The sequence below is a fragment of the Syngnathus leptorhynchus genome, chromosome 12 (assembly GCF_054491065.1).
Source record: "Syngnathus leptorhynchus isolate UIUO chromosome 12, UIUO_Slep, whole genome shotgun sequence".
NCBI lineage: Eukaryota > Metazoa > Chordata > Actinopteri > Syngnathiformes > Syngnathidae > Syngnathus > Syngnathus leptorhynchus.
In genome coordinates this window covers 1827952-1844853 of record NC_141206.1, presented here as the reverse complement: position 1 = coordinate 1844853, position 16902 = coordinate 1827952, and the positions used below count along the sequence as shown (strand labels likewise).

Sequence of the window (16902 nt, the reverse complement as noted above, 5' to 3'; positions counted from 1 at the left end):
GATGTCTGGTGAGAGGGGACAACCAATCACAGCATGAACGTAATTCCTGGCGCGGTAAGTAGATCTAGTCATCGGGAGCTATAAACGTATCGTGTGAGATGCTCGTGTGGAGGTAATGAATTGAGACCTCAAAATGAATAAACTCATAAATTGTCAAATGTGACCCTTTTAATTATTAAATTATTAATATTTTTATATAAAATATTTATAAATACATTCTGAAGATTTTTTTACACTTACACAGGAAAATACTAAGAGCAGAATTTAAATTTTATTTCAAGTTTTTTGTTAAACAGTGTTTTTAATCCATTGATAGGCCACGCAACAAACAGTCAGCTACCTAGAGCACCACATAATATGGAAGATTTTTGGACCCCTAAAAAAAAATCCAACAGATAGAAAGTCAGTAATCCCATTATATTGCGTTTCATGCTTTGCAGACCTGCGTTAATGGAGATTTTTTCCTATACATTATAAATGATACTATTCTATACTTTGAATCATATGTCACATGTTATTCATTGCTCTTGCTCCCTCAGTATGCAGTATTAAGTTTAACTGTGATTATATTGTTTGAGGTGTGTTGAAATACCGTTTTTAAAAAGTACCGTAAATGCTCTTCAAAAAAAACAACTAAAATGCATTAGCAGTGGACATTTCTAGATTACAGATTTCACTTATAGGGGAGGTAGTCTGTAATGTAACCTCCAGGGATTTCTACACTGCGTACGTTTTGCGTCTTTGATAGATCAGTCATCTTCCAGAAAAATGTCTTTCTTCAATCAAATCATGAACTAAAAAGAAATAACCCCAAAAGATATTCACCAAATCATTATCAATCTGGCACCAATATCACTGCATATAATTTGATTAATGATAAAGACTTCCAATCATCCATTTTCTATACCGCTTGTCCCCACGGGGGTCACGGGCGTGCTGGAGCCTATCCCAGCAGTCATTGGGCAGTAGGCGGGGGACACCCTGAACCAGTTGCCAGCCATCAGAGACAGAGACGAAAAACCAACCGCACTCACACCTAGGGGTAATTTGAAGTGCTCAATTGGCCTACCAAGAATTGTTTTGGGACGTGGGAGGAAACAGGAGTGCCCGAAGAAAACCCACGCGGGCACGGGGAGAACATTCTAACTCCACACAGAGGTGGATTTGAACAGGCACCCTCTTAACTGTGAGGCGGGCGTGCTAACCAGTGCGCCACCCAAGTGATAGACATTTTTGGAGAAACTAATTTAAATGTGACACTTTTTGTCTCCATGGTTTTGTGCAAATGCTGAAACAGTCATGCTCAAAGCTCTATTTTGAAAGAGGGTCACGGGCATGCTGGAGCCTATCGGGCAATTGGCGGAGTGCACCCTGAAATGTTTGCCGGCCAATCGCAGGGTACACAAAGTATTATTGGCACTCACACCTATGGACAATTTAGAGTGGTCAATCAGCCTACTATGCATGTTTTTTAAATGTGGGAGGAAACTGCAGCTTTGAAAGTTATTTGAAATTTTGAATTTCAAGTTTTACGTACGTGAATGTAAAGAGTGAGACAGACCAAGTGTTGGAATCACTGTATAAATGTAGAAAAACACATGCTAGTTGTTATAACTACGTAAAGCAAGGTAGCGCATGCGCGCACACACGTGCGCACATACATACATGCTCAAGTCACGCTCACACACAAACATCTCCAACCGCCTCTTTCCAGATCCAATGCAATAAAAAAACACATGGGAAGTGGAAGTGTGAAAGATCTTGGAGAACTGAGAGCTTCATTTTACCTTCTTGCACAAAAAGAAACACTGGCTCTGGTTGTGTTCTTGGTCTACTGTCTTAGTGGTGTATATCTAATTTTAACTTAATAGGATAACCCTGACACAGAGAAACAGTGAGGAAAAGAGAGACAAAGAGAGCGAGTGAAAAAGAGAGCACAACTGTGTACAGCAACAGCATGGATGGAAGAGTCACTTCTGCTTCAGAAAATGTTTCCTTGAAAACACAACTTTTGATAAGTTGATAACATGGTGGTATGTCTTTACTGTTACTGATCAAATTACATGAATGACCCATACCTAAAAGTTGAGCCAAATTCGATACCTCCAATTTGGAAATTATTGATTTCTTAAGTGAGGAAAATAAAAATAGGATAACGAATTAGATATATCGAATTATAAGTATATCAGATAGTAAAATTAGACAGAAACATATGTAATGTATCCCACTGACCTATAAAGATGTGGCATTTTGTTTCCACTTGATTTAGTTAATATTTAATTAATTCAAATGAATGTATTTAGTTTCACATGCACATAGTGTACAATGGTTGATTAGTCAGTGTTTCCCAATCTTTTTTCATTCACGGCACACCTTTTCATTGGAAAAAATCTCGAGGCACACCACCAACAAAAATCTGTTAAGTGTTACACCAGCTTTTATATTAAAATCTGTTATATTACAACGAGAGACCTATTCCTATATATGTATGAAGAGTCGAATAATTGAATAAAAATAAACACTAAATATTCTTTTAATTGTATTTTTTTTAGATAAGTGAGTTTTTTTTTAATGTTGACAGTGTAAGAAATAAACTACTGAAAGTGATTAAAAATCCAAAAGAATCAACATGACTTTTACTGTTTTAGACTAGCGCGATAACTATTCCGACAATAAGAACAATGTCACTTTTAAAAACGCTCTGCTGTTCTGACAGCAGCTGAGTGGCTATCACTGTCGCGGTGTCTCGACTGTGTATTTTATGTTGGTGAAAAATTAACAATCCAGGTTCTCTGGTTGAACTGCATACTCTGATTTCCATTGGACCACAAACACACCACACCCGTCATAGTGTCTGTCACTGTTAGCAAAAGCACACAGCAACACACACATAAACTGAATATGTGCTGATGCAATACAATCAGACCGACAACATGAAATCTCAGGATTCTCCGATTCTCCACGCATGCACGATTAGCAAGTGGCTGACCAGGCCTTACGCGAACTGACCAGTGGTTTGGCGATCCTGTTTATAATGTGCTCCATAATTAATATTGGACAATCCCACGGCACAGCTGAACATCTCTCACGGCACATCTCACGGCACACCAGTGTGCCGCGGCACAGTGGTTGGGAAACACTGGATTAGTTGACTGAATCATGCAAGTGACTGTTGTGAACATTCCGTTGTGGTGGGAGAGAAGATTGTAACAGGTCATTGTAGACGGTGGGGGTCGCTGTCGGAGCTTCTATCTGTGCAGGATGTTGTTTGCAGGACCTCAATAAAAGGCAGTGGCAGGCAGTGTGTGTGTGTGTGTGTCTGTGAGTGGGGGGCATTCTCAATATCTTGACCGTTTCCTGGACAATCCTCTCATTTACACTTGAATTCTTTACAGGGGTTAGGTTGCACATCTCATGTCATGTCCTGTTTGATACTAACCTCACCCATTCCTCAAATTATGATACACTGCCTTTAAAGCCCACAAATATAGCTAAAAACAACTTATATGTAACATTATTGCTGCCTCATCTGAGAAATTTCACCCAAGCACAGAGGGAACCGTGCTACAGTTATGTAATGCCATCTAATGAATACAGTATATAACATCAAACATCAACACTGTGAATAACAAACTATAATTTATTTATCTATGAATATAGTATGGAAACAGTGAATGGACAAACATTCCTTGGATTCAAATATTGCCAGCAGAATGTTATTTGAAACGATTTCAAAGGCATAGTAGAATTACTAAAACATCATAAAATTGAAATATGCAAAAGGGCAGTATTTAACTTTCCTGTATTTTATGGACATAACATTGTAAAAAATAAGTACACACACTCTATACCTGGAATACAAACAGTAAACAATCTAAGCGGCAACTTTAAACAGACGAAACACATGAGACATGAACATTCCAAACCTGTCCCCATACTGTTGTCTTCAATTGCAGTTACTGCCGCGTTATATTCCTTTGAATTATTCAAATTCTGTACGAAATGCTTAACAGATGTTAACAGTTACATCCATCAGTGGTTTGGAACTTGACAAACTGATTGTGCTAGAGATAATGCGGAAGGGTGTCCCACTGATGCTGTTGAAGTGAAGTGTGAACACCCATTTTGCTATTACTTGGTAATTCTCTCCCAAAGAGACAGCAGCAATCTGCCTGCCTGGGCATCTAACTCCTAACAAAAAAGAAAGAAACAAAGTACTTAAAATTAGTTTAAAATGAAAATGCAGAAGCAAAGTAGGTGTTGTGACCAATCAATCACAGATTTCTGGTATAGCTGAAAGACTATCTAGTATGCATTAAAAGATGTTTGAAGCTATTCTAGACTTATGCCTAATTAACACTAACTGAGGAATGTTGCGCTGTCCATACAGAATCAATTCACACAGACTGTGGTGCATGTTTTGAAAATTGCAAGTGATAGTGAGAAAAACAGAAATGGGTAAAAACTGCATCATTATACAGTATTTTTCGGACTATAAGTTTCATACTTATACTCAGGAGCAACTTACCGTATTTTCGGACTAAAAATCGTCGCATTAGCCATAAAATACATAATTAAGTGAAAAAAAAAAACATATATAAGTTGCTCCAGAGTATAAGTGGCATTTTGGGGAAAATTTATTCGACAAAATCCAACACCAAGAACAGACATGAATGAGCAACAAGAGGCTAAACGATACGGTATGCTAACGTGACAAACACAAACAAAGAGCTGAGAATGGGCCTAACATAACATTGACAGTTATCCAAATAACTATAACATAAATAACACCTTTATCTAACCATCTGTGTCACTCCAAATCATTAAATCCATCGATCGTCCTTTATGTAAAAAATGCCGGGTGTGCGCCACGCCGCTGACGTCAGTTGCAGTTCAAATTATTCCACAGGCCCATATAACAATATATAAATTATATATCAATTAACTATTATACAAGCAACAATATTATCAAACCATCTGTGTCACTCCAAATCTTTAAATCCATCAATCGTTCTTTATGTCAACAATGCCGGGAGTGCGCCGCTGACGTCGGACTCCTCTCAGTTGTAGTTCAAATTATTCCACATGCCCCATATAATTATAAACAACAATTTTATCAAACAATCTCTGTCACTCCAAGTTATTAAATCCCGTGATCGAAACCTTTGTCCTTTATGTAAACACCGCCACGTGTGCGCTGCGCCTGTCAATTGCAGTTCAAATACAGTAATCCCTTGCTACATCATGGTTTGTTTATTGCGGTTTCACTACATCGCAAATTTTTGAATTTTGAAAATTTGTGAATAATTTCACATATAAGTCACTCCTGTGTATAAGTTGCCCCCGCCACCCAAACTATGAAAAAAAAACGCGAGTTATAGTCCGAAAAATACGGTATATATAAACTATATATCAAACTATAACAGTAGGTCAAAGAATGTATTGCATTCCAGACTGTACGTTCACCCGTTTTCTTTATAAAACAGAACAGCACAAACTCACCTGTCCGTCTCTGCTGATTTGAACCTTCTTGTTGCCGTTCATTGAGTTGAGGATATGCTGAGTGTACTGGAAATTTAAATTTTCCTTGCAGATCCACTCCACACTAAAAACTCCTCCTAATCGCCCAAACTCCATATCTTGGTAACTGGTGTAAGTAATAGGTGAAGACATGCGAGCATATCCCTGAAAATTAAAAAGCAATAATGCACAAAGTGAACGTTCTGTGACCGTTATTACCTGAGCTCTTAGGCATTGTGATGTCACTTTCAGTCAACAGCAATTGGCAGTACAAGGCAAAATGGCAACCCCTTGCGATGGATCAGAACTGGTGAATTTCTACATGATTTGATGAATAGTATTTGATGTTCTGAATGATATTTTATGCACATTTTGCGATTGTCCGTAATTTAACTTACAGATCAATTCATGATTATGTAATTTATTAGCTCTGCGAAATAAGACGTTAGAGGCACAGTGTTCCTTCTATTCACCAATGGCGAATCAATACCATTATAGATTGCTGTTGATGTTTAAAATTTGGGAAGCAATCTTAGTCAATACCATTATAGATTGCCTTTTGAAATGATAAATTTGATTGTTGTTTAAAATTTGGGAAGCAATCTTCGAGGTATCAGATCAAATAGTATTACCGTAAATTTCATGCTATAAGCCGCACCGGACCATAAGCCACACCAGCTAAAATTCGTGATTTTTTTCATTTTATACTTACACCGGACGAGAAGCCACACGTGCGCACGAGTTATTTACAAAGAAAGACAGTACACAGAAAGCCTTTTTAAAGTTTTAATCACATTAACATTTTGTTGTAAACACGGAAGTAACAGAACTAGCTGGGCTAAAGTTTCAAAAGCATTAACATTTAGTTGTAAACACGGAAGTAACAGCACTAGCTGGGCTCACGTTTTAATAACATTAACATTTTGTTGTAAACACAAAAGTAACAGCACTAACTAGGCGAGGTAAAAAACAAACAAACAAACAAACAAACAAACATACCAGTCAACAAAGTCACAGAGAGCCGTCTTTGTCTTCCTCCTGTCCACTGGAACCAGCAAAATCTTCCTCCTCAGTGTTCGATTCGAATATGCATGTAAAGTCGCTGCATGATCGCGTAAGGTTTAAGAGCGATCCAGGGCGCTTGCTTATAGCACTGTGTGTTGGCTCATATGTTGAGCTCTTGTTTTGTGAAATAAAGAGCTTGTTACCAAACCCACATCTTGCCTGGTACTTTGATAATGCTACAATATAGTTATACATGTAGATCTGTGGAATAATTGGAGCCGCAACAGACGACAAGTTCTGTAGTCAACAGCTGTTTTTTTTTTTTTTTTTTTTTTTTTTTAAGTGAGACAGAGGACGAAGATTTCGATGGATTTAATGATTTGGAGTGACACTGATGGGTCGAAAAAATTGTTGTTTATATTGTAGTTTGATATATATTGTAATTTTCGGACTGTAAGTCGCTCCGGAGTGTAAGTCTCACCAGCTATAAAATGCACAATAAAGTGAAAAAAAAAACATACATAAGTCGCACCGTAGTATAAGTCGCACTTTTGGGGCAAATATATTTGTCAAAGTCCAACACCAAGAACAGACATGAACCAGCAACAACAGGCTAAACGATACGGTATGCTAACGTGATATATACACAAACGAGGAGCTGAGAACGGGCCTGACGTAACATTCAGAGTTATTCAATTAAGTATAACATAAATAACACGTTTATAAAACCATCTGTGTCACTACAATTCATTAAATCCATCAATCTTGCTTTAGGTAAACAATGCCGTATATGAGCCGCATATGCTGACGTCGGACCTGTTGTAAATTGCATTTCTGATTATTCCACAGACCCATATAACAATATATAAAGTGTATTTCAAAGAACTATCATATTACAACAATATTATCAAACCATCTGTGTCACTCCAAATCATTAAATCCATCGTTCAAATTCCTCGTTCTTTATGTCAACAACGCACCGCGTGCGCTGCAGAGATCTAGTATATAACTATATTGTAGCGTTGACAAAATACCAGGAAAGACGTGGGTTTGGTAAATGGCTCTTTATTTAACAAAACAAGAGTTCAACGAGCCAACAACTACTGAACTTCCAGCCACGGAGGTGGAAGAGAGCTCCATAAAATAGGACCAGGCGTGTGTAAAAGCCATGTCCGCGCCCCATCCACCGTCCCCGGACAGCCACCCGGCCGAGCGCCGGTCCCCGACTTTCATCCACGGAGGTGAAAGAAAGCTCCATAGAGTATGACCGGGTGTGCGTAAAAGCCATGTCCGAGCCCCATCCACCGTTCTCGGACAGCCATCGGCCGAGCGTCGGCCCCCGACTTCCATCCACGGAAGTGAAAGAGAGCTTCCGTCGAGAAGGACCGGGCGTGCGAAAAGCCATAATAGTTTTTCAAACCTTCTGTGTCACTCCAAATCATCAAATCCTTCAAACTCTTCGTCCTCCGTGTCACTTACGAACAAAGCCGCTAATGATGCCGGTAGTACGTGGGGCCCTTTGTCATCTTCGTCATCCCGTGATCGAATTCTTTGCCCTTTAAGTAAACAACCGCCGCACGGCACGGGTGACGTTACTTGCAGTTCAAATGACAGTAATCCCTTGCTACATCGCGGTTCGTTTATCGCGGTTTCACTACATCGCGGATTTTTGAATTTTGAAAATTTGTGAAAAAAAATCACATATAAGTCGCTCCTAAGTATAAGTCCCCCCCACCCAAACTATGACAAAAACCGCAATTTATAGTCCGAAAATTACGGTAGTTTATATATACTTATTTATATTTATATTTTTCGGACTATAATTCATGTTTTTTTCGTAGTTTGGGTGGGGGGGCGATTTATACTCAGGAGTGACTTATATGTGAAATTATTCACAAATTTTTAAAATTTAAAAATCCGCGATGTCGTGAAACCGCAATAAACGAACCGTGATGTAGCAAAGGATTACTGTAATTTGAACTGCAAGTGACACGTGGCGATGTTTACATAAAGGACAAAGGATTCGATCACAGGATTTAATGACTTGGAGTGACAGATTGTTTGATTAAATTGTTGTTTATAATTATATGGGGCCTGTGGAATAATTTGAACTCCAACTGAGACGAGTCCGACATCAGCGGCGCAACGCACACCCGGGTTGACAAAGGTCGATCGATGGATTTAATGATTTGGAGTGACACAGATGGTTTCATAATATTGTTGCTTGTATAATAGTTATTTGATATATAATTTATATGGGCCTGTGGAATAATTTGAACTGCAACTGACGTCAGTGGCGTGGCGCACACCCGGCATTGTTTACATAAAGGACGATCGATGGATTTAATGATTTGGAGTGACACAGATGGTTTGATAGAGGTGTTATTTAGGTTATAGTTATTTGGATAACTGTCAATGTTATGTTAGGCCCGCTCTCAGCTCTTCATTTGTGTTTATGTCACATTAGCGTACCGTATCGTTTAGCCTGGTGTTGCTCGTTCATGTCTGTTCTTGGTGTTCAAAATGCGACCTATATTCCGGAGCGACTTATATATGTTTTTTTTTCACTTTAATGTGCATTTTATGGCTAATGCGACGTATATTTCGGAGCAACTTTTAGTCCGAAAAATACGGTACGTTGCACTCCCAGCCAAACTATGAAAAAACTGCGACTTAGAGTCCGAAAAATACCGTATGATGATGCAATTTTTTACGGTACCAATTTATATTTTTCTCACTATCCCTTGCAATTTTCAAAACATGCACCAGTCTGTGTGAATTGATTCCGTATGGACAGCGCAACATTCCACAGTTGGTGTTAATTAGGCATAAGTCTAGAATAGCTTTAAATATCTTTTAATGCATCCTAGATAGTCTTTCAGCTATACCAGAAATCTGTGGGTTGATTGGTCACAACACCTACTTTGCTTCTGCATTTTCATTTTAAACTAAATTTAAGTACTTTGTTTCTTTTTCTTTTTTTTAGGAGTTAGATGCCCAGGCAGGCAGCTTGCTGCTGTTGCTGTCTCTTTGGGAGAGAATTACCAAGTAATAGCAAAACGGGTGTTTCACAATTCACTTCAACAGCATCAGTGGGACACCCTTCCGCATTATCTCTACCACAATTTATATCAGTTTGTCAAGTTCCAACCCACTGATGGATCTAACTGTTAACATCTGTTAAGCTTTTCGTACAAAATTTGAGTAATTCAAAGGACTTAATGACTTGGAGTGACAGAGATTGTTTGATAAGATTGTTGTTTATAATTATATGGGCCTGTGGAATAATTTTAACTGCAACTGACGACGATCGTCGTCAACCGTCAGCGGCGCACACGCGGCGTTGTTTAAATAAAGGATGAGGAAATTCGATTGGTGGATTTAATGATTTGGAGTGACACCAATGGTTTGATAATATTGTTGTTGATATGAGTTATTTGATATGTACTTTATATATCGTTATATGGGTCTGTGGAATAATTTGAACCGCACCTGACGACAAGTCTGACGTCAGCGGTGCGCCCCACACGTGGCGTTGTTTACAGAAAGGCTGACGAATTTGATCGATGGATTTAATGATTTGGAGTGACACATGGTTTGATGAACGTGTTATTTATGTTATAGTTATTTGGATAACTGTTAATGTTACCTCAGGCCCATTCTCAGCTTTTCATTTGTGTTTATGTCACGTTAGCATACTGTATCGTTTCTCGTTCATTTTTGTTCTTGGGGTTGGATTTTATTGAATAAATTAGTAAATTAATAAATTAAAAAAGTCAAAGTCTGCTTTATTGTCAATTTCTTCACATGTCAAGACACAAAGAAATCAAAATTTCATTTCCTACTATCCCACGACATATTCCATATTCCATATTTTATATATATATATATATATATATATATATATATATATATATATATATATACACACTGCTCAAAAAAAATCAAAGGAACACTTTGAAAACATCAGATTTCAATGGTGAAAAAAAAAAAGTTGGATATCTATACTGATATGGACAGTTTAATGTCTCAGGAACAAAATAATGCCACATCTTTTGATGGAAATAAGTTTTCAGCCTACAGAGGGCCCAGTATATAGACACCCCAAAAATCTAAGCGAAAAAATTATGTGGCAGGCTGGTCCATTTTGCTTAGATTCAATTTCTGCAATTCAAAACTCTTTTCAATATCTTCTGTAGCCCCCACATGCTTGTATGCATGCTTGACAACGTCGCGGCATGCTCCTAATAAGACGACGGATGGTGTCTTGTGGGAAGTCCTCCCAGATCTGTATAAGGGCATCAGTGAGCTCCTGCAAAGTCTAACGAGCAACCTGGCGGCGTCTGATGGACCAAAACATTATGTCCCAAAGCTGTTCTATCGGGTTCAGATCAGGTGATCGTGAGGGCCATTCAATTGTGTCAATTCCTTCATCCTCCAGATACTGTCTGCATACTCTTGCCACATGAGGCCGGGAATGTCGTGGATCAGGAGGAAACCAGGACCTACTGCACCAGCGTAGGGTCTGAGAATGGGTGCAAGAATTTCATCCCGATACATAATGGCAGTCAGACTGCCGTTCTCTAGCCTGTAGAGGTCTGTTCGTCCCTCCATGGAAATGCCTCCCGAGACCATCACTGACCCACCACCGAACCGGTCATGCTGAATGATGTTGCAGGCAGCATAGCGCTCTCCTTGGCTTCTCCAGACCCTTTGACGTCTATCACAGGTGCTCAGGGTAAACCTGCTCTCATCTGTGAAAAGCACAGGGTGCCAGTGGCGGACTTGCCAATTCTGGTGTTCTTTGGCAAATGCCAATCGAGCTCCACGGTGATGAGTAGTGCGCATAGGGCACACTACAGGACGTCGTGCCCTGAGGCCACCCTCGTGAAGTCTGTTTCTGACTGTTTGGGCAAAAACATTCACACCAGTAGCCTGCTGAAGGTCATTCTGCAGGGCACTGCTCGGGCAGTGCTCAACCTGTTCCTCCTTGCACAAAGCAGCGGATATCGGTCCTGCTGATAGGATGAGGACCGTCTACGGCCCTGTGCAGCTCTCCTAGAGTAACTGCCTGTCTCCTGGAATCTCCTCCATGCTCTGGAGATTGTACTGGGAGACACACCAAATCTTCTTGCAACAGCACGCATGGATGTGTCATCCTGGAGGAGTTGGACAATCTGCGCAACTTCAGGAGGGTTAAGAAATCGCCTCATGCTTCTAGTCGTGATAATGACGAAGATTCCAATGGATATAATGATTTGACGTGACACGGATGGTTCGATAAAAATGTTGTTTATATTATTGTTATTTGATACATAGTTTATATCTAGTTATATGGTCCTGTGGAATAATTGGAGCCACAACTGACGACAAGTCTGACGTCAGCGGTGCATGGAGTTCCGGAGTAAACAGCTGTTTTTTGAGGGTTTTTTAAATGACACAGAGGACGAAGATTTTGATGTTTTTAATGATTTGGAGGAACACGGATGGTTCGACAAAAGTGTTGTTTATATTATTGTTATTTGATACATAGTTTATATCTAGTTATATGGTCCTGTGGAATAATTGGAGCCGCAACTGACGACAAGTCTGACGTCAACGGTGCATGGAGTTCTGGAGTAAACAGCTGTTTTTTTTTTTTTTTTTAAAGTGACACAGAGGACGAATATTTCGATGGATTTAATGATTTGGAGTGACACAGATGGTTCGATAAAATTGTTGTTTATATTATAGTTTGATATATAGTTTATATATAGTTATATTGGCCTGTGGAATAAGTTTAACTGCAACTGACGTCAGCGGCGCACACACCGGGGTTAGAAGCGCTGGTGTTTAAACAAAGGACAAAGATTCCAATGGATTTAATGATTAGGAGTGGCACGGGTGGTTCGATAAAATTGTTATTGTTATTTGATATATAGTTTATATCTAGTTATATGGGCCTGTGGACTAATTTGAACTGCAACTCACGACGGGTCCGACCTCTGCGGCGTGTGTTGGAGTAATCTCGGGAAAGCCTTGGCCTGCCAGACCAGGGGACCTTATCTTTTACGGGTTTACTACTCTTCTTTGAACTAAATGCTTCCTATTTAGTTCAAGGAATGTCTTTTGATCCCCGTCAGCCTTATGGTTGCTTCCTGTCCTTATGGTACTTTTGTGTTTGTTCTGTAAGAAGTCTTCACTGACAATGAGCAGGGCTTCTTTGTATAGGCAAGATGTTCTTTGATTAGTTTAAAGGGACTTCATTCCTTTTAGTTAACTGTAGCTTTGATTAATAGATTGTAGATGATCGAAACTGGTTATATACAGTTTGAAGTAATCACATTAAAGTTATCCCATATTTACTCAATGTTCGTTTAAGGAACTTTATACCAGTTACCTTATATTTACTTAATATGTGTTGAAATGTTTAAGTAGGGCTAGATATCATTATTATTATGTGTTGTGTTAGTTTACTAAGAAGATAAACTTAGCAACGGTTTAGTTGCATTGTTCCACAGGTAAGCGGCATTCAAGGTGCTTCAAGTTATCTGATCACAGTCGAGGAGGAGTCGGCCGCCCAATGGAGAAGACAACTGGTTGGGTGAAGAAATCAGACTTTACGACTCCACTGCGGGGGGCATGGGCCGACAAGTGCTAAATCAGACTACACTACATTCCTTAGCTTATCAGTGTTGCTACAGCCACGAGCTCCCCTCCCTTTAGTGTAGCAACGCCTCTGTAACCAGGGCAACCAAAACATTAAAAAGAGGAGCACGTGGAGGAGGAACTCAGAATTGGTGGAGATTGTAACTGAGCTTCCTTTCTCTATCGTTCTCCTCGCGAGTAAACTCATCCTGGTTGTCTTCTCTTTGTTCTAGCATGTGATGTAGTGTCTGATGATATTTAGACCCAACAGCGCGCCACACACGCGGCGTTGTTTACACAAAGGATGAAGAATTCGATGGATTTAATGATTTGGAGTGGCACAGATGGTTTGATAAACGTGTTCTTTATGTTATAGATATTTGAATCACTGTTAATGTTACGTCAGGCCCGTTCTCAGCTCCTCATCTGTGTTTAAGTCACGTTGGCATACCGTATCGTTTAACCTGTTGTTGCTGGTTCATGTCTGTTCTTCTTGTCAAATAAATTTCCCCCAAAATGCGGCTTAAACTGCGGTGCGACTTATGTTTTTTTTCCCCTTCATGGTGCATTTTATGGCTGATGCCACTTGTACTCCGGAGCGACTTTTAGTCCGAAAAATACTATAAATATATATATATATATATATATATATAGGAGCCTAGTTAATTTCCTATATTGATAGTATTAACATCATCATCATTTGTGGTGTGGCCTATAAATTATTTCTGTTCTATATGTGAAGCCAGATAAGGCCAGCGCCAGTCAGGTCTCCTCCTCCTTTGCAGCCACCTCCTACTTATAATGAGGGAATTAGGACAGGTGTTTCTTTTCCTTTTGGCTTTGCTTGGTTTTGAAGGAGGAATAGTGACAAAGTATTTTCAACCACTAAAAGCACTAAGATCACTAGAATCATTAAAGTCATTACTAGATTATGTTTTATTGTTTTATTTTTCTTGTATGAAAGTAAACCCGGAGATTTATGTTCAATGTAAATAACTACCGTAATTTTCGGACTATAAGTCGCGTTTTTTTTCATAGTTTGGGTGGGGGGGGGGCGACTTATACTCAGGAGCGACTTGTGTGTTTTTTTTCAAAAAAATTTACTTGATCATTAACACATTACTTACTAGTACAGTTGATCACCTCACATATTATTTTTAATACACTGAAAAAACGAATAAAGCAATTCACACTTTAAAGTACAATATTCAAGTTCATGAAACAAATAAACAAAACAAAAAAAAACAACTGAAAAAGAAATATAGTTATTTTCAAACTAAACTGAACAAGGGTGATTTAAATTTCACCATTGGCCGTGACGCAACAACTGGGAGGGGAAAGCGCTGTTTTTTTGAGTTTTTAAAAAGCACAGGTTTGGTGAGGAGAATTTAGTGTGGTGATGTTAAAAAAAAAAAAAATAATAACAGTAGGGGCAGCAATGCAATTTAGGATGCAAGCTCTGCTTGTGATGGACAGCATGCGAGCACACATCACGCCAGACATGCAAATCACGAGTCCGACAGCGCGCGTACGCGACATTGTTTACACAATCGATGATCGATGTATTTTATGATTTGGAGTGACAGATGGTTTGGTAATATTGTTGCTATATGATAGTTATTTGCAATATACTTTATATATCATTATATGGGTCTGTGGAATAATTAGACATGCAAATCACGAGTCCGGCGGCGCGCGTACGCGGCATTGTTTACACGATCCATGATCGATGTATTTTATGATTTGGAGTGACACAGATGGTTTGATAATTGTGTTATTTATGTAATAATCATTTGAATAACTCTGAATGTTACGTTAGGCCCGTTCTCAGCCTCTCGTTTGTGTATGTCACGTTAGCATACCGTATCGTTTAGTCTGTTGTTGCTGGTTCGTGTCTGTTTTTGGTGTTGGATTTTGACAAATACATTTGCCCCAAAAGTGCGACTTATACTCCGGAGCGACTTATATATGTTTTTTTTCACGTTATTGTGCATTTTATGGGTGGTGCGACTTATACTCCGGAGCGACTAATAGTCCGAAAATTACGGTACCCTTTTTTTTTTTGATTGAAGAACTATCTCCGCGAGTGCTTTTCGGTTTAGTGGGTTTAAGACCTCGTCCTTACAAGCTACTCTTTTATTTTTGTGGTGACAATTTTTGGAATGCAAGAGTGGCCATAAGTTTAAAAAACTCCACTGAAGACTCCAAGGAAATTAATTCGGAGAGTCCACGCATCCAAGCGATCACCCGCTGTCAGATGAGGAAGCCGTGAGTAAAAACAGCTGATCGCCTTTAGGAATGAAAGCGCTGCTGCGTTACAAGGAAACAATTGGGACTGTGGAATGCAAAGTTGAGTATTGTGGATGTGGACTGCAACAAAACGGAATGATGGAAGGATGTTTAAGGATCAACTAAACGGAAATTGAAGGAATTTGTGTGGTAATCTGTCGGACACACTTGAGAGTGCAATTGAGCCCGCAGCTGGGGAAGACGTGTGGAAGTCGTGCTCTGCCTCACGCAGAGCCAGATTGGGGGCATGTACAAGAAAATTAAATGAAATTAAGGCTTTGATGACTAATGTTGGAAATGTTTATAAAGTCAGTGACACATTTGAAGTGTTTAAAGGAACTGTGGATGAATTTACAAATGGGCACGAGTCTGCGCAAGAACTCTTATTGCAGGAGGAAAACGATTATTGTCTGGTACGTATGAACCCAGGATAATTAACCTGAATTATTTCATTAAAGAGGTGGAAACATGGAAATGAGAAATTGCACAGTCAAAGATTGGACCACAGGACAGCATGTCAAATGTATCATGCAGATCAAATGTATCACGAGGATCAAAGTCTAGCCCTGCCTTGTCAGTCTCCTCAGCATTTAAGAAGGCCAAGGCAGATCAGGCTGCTGCACTGGCACGAGATGCTGTATTGAAAGAAAAACAAACTTTGCAATTGGAGGAATTAAAATTGAAATCAAAGATGGAAAAAATTGAGTTGGATGCAGACCTTGCTGCATTAGCTGCTAAAATAAAAATAGTCCAAAGTGATGATGAGGGGAGCCAGGAGGCTCCAGATGACACCATGAATGAGTATTATGATTCCCACCATGAACCAGGAACAATGGAAAGCAATGTGAAATTTGTGCAATTAGGTGCCATACCCAAAACCCCACTCCAAACCGTCTCAAATCTCAACAGGTCTCATTATGCCAAGGGAGACATGCTCTGATTGATTGCTCACTTTTCAAAGCAGAGGCACATGACAACAAGGTTGAATTCCTAAGAAGTCATGGACATTGTTTTGGTTGCCTGTTGAAAGATAATTTAAGCAAAATTGGAAAAGAAGATTAATATATATTCGGATATTGACCTCCTCATTGGAATCGATGTTCATCGAGCAATGGAGCCGTGGAACATAATAAACAGTCATGAAAACGGACCCTATGCAGTCCAGACTTTACGAGGATGGCTGGTAACCGGACCACTCAATGTTGAGAGTGGTGCAGAATCTGGGCCCATTGCAGTGTCAAGTAATAGAATATCTGTTGTTGAGTTGAATGATTTACTCATCAGACAATATAACTAGAATTTCTCTGAAAACATGTATGAGATGTCAGATGAGGATAAACGTTTCATGGAGATTGCATCCGGCTCAGCATTCCTTTAAGATGGCCATTATCATCTACCACTGCCCTTCAGGGATAAAGCCAAGGTCATGCCTGATAACTATCATGTGGTAAAAGAACGCAC

General features: G+C 39.4%; 1 protein-coding gene across 11 annotated transcripts in view; it reads right to left on the bottom strand.

Annotated features, from left to right (window-relative positions):
* Positions 1-3622: 3622 nt before the first annotated feature.
* ythdc2 (YTH domain containing 2) overlaps positions 3623-16902 on the bottom strand; it is a 58339-nt gene continuing 45059 nt past the window's right edge. For 10 of the 11 annotated variants that reach the window (XM_085926367.1, XM_085926359.1, XM_085926360.1 and 7 more), the window contains 2 exons: positions 5503-5685; positions 3623-4191 (listed from right to left, as the gene is read on the bottom strand). In XM_085926367.1, the coding sequence (XP_085782493.1) occupies positions 4132-4191; positions 5503-5685 (243 nt within the window). In that variant the 3' untranslated portion in view covers positions 3623-4131. The remainder of the gene's footprint in view (positions 4192-5502; positions 5686-16902) is intronic. The other variant, XM_085926369.1, reaches the window with a different exon arrangement.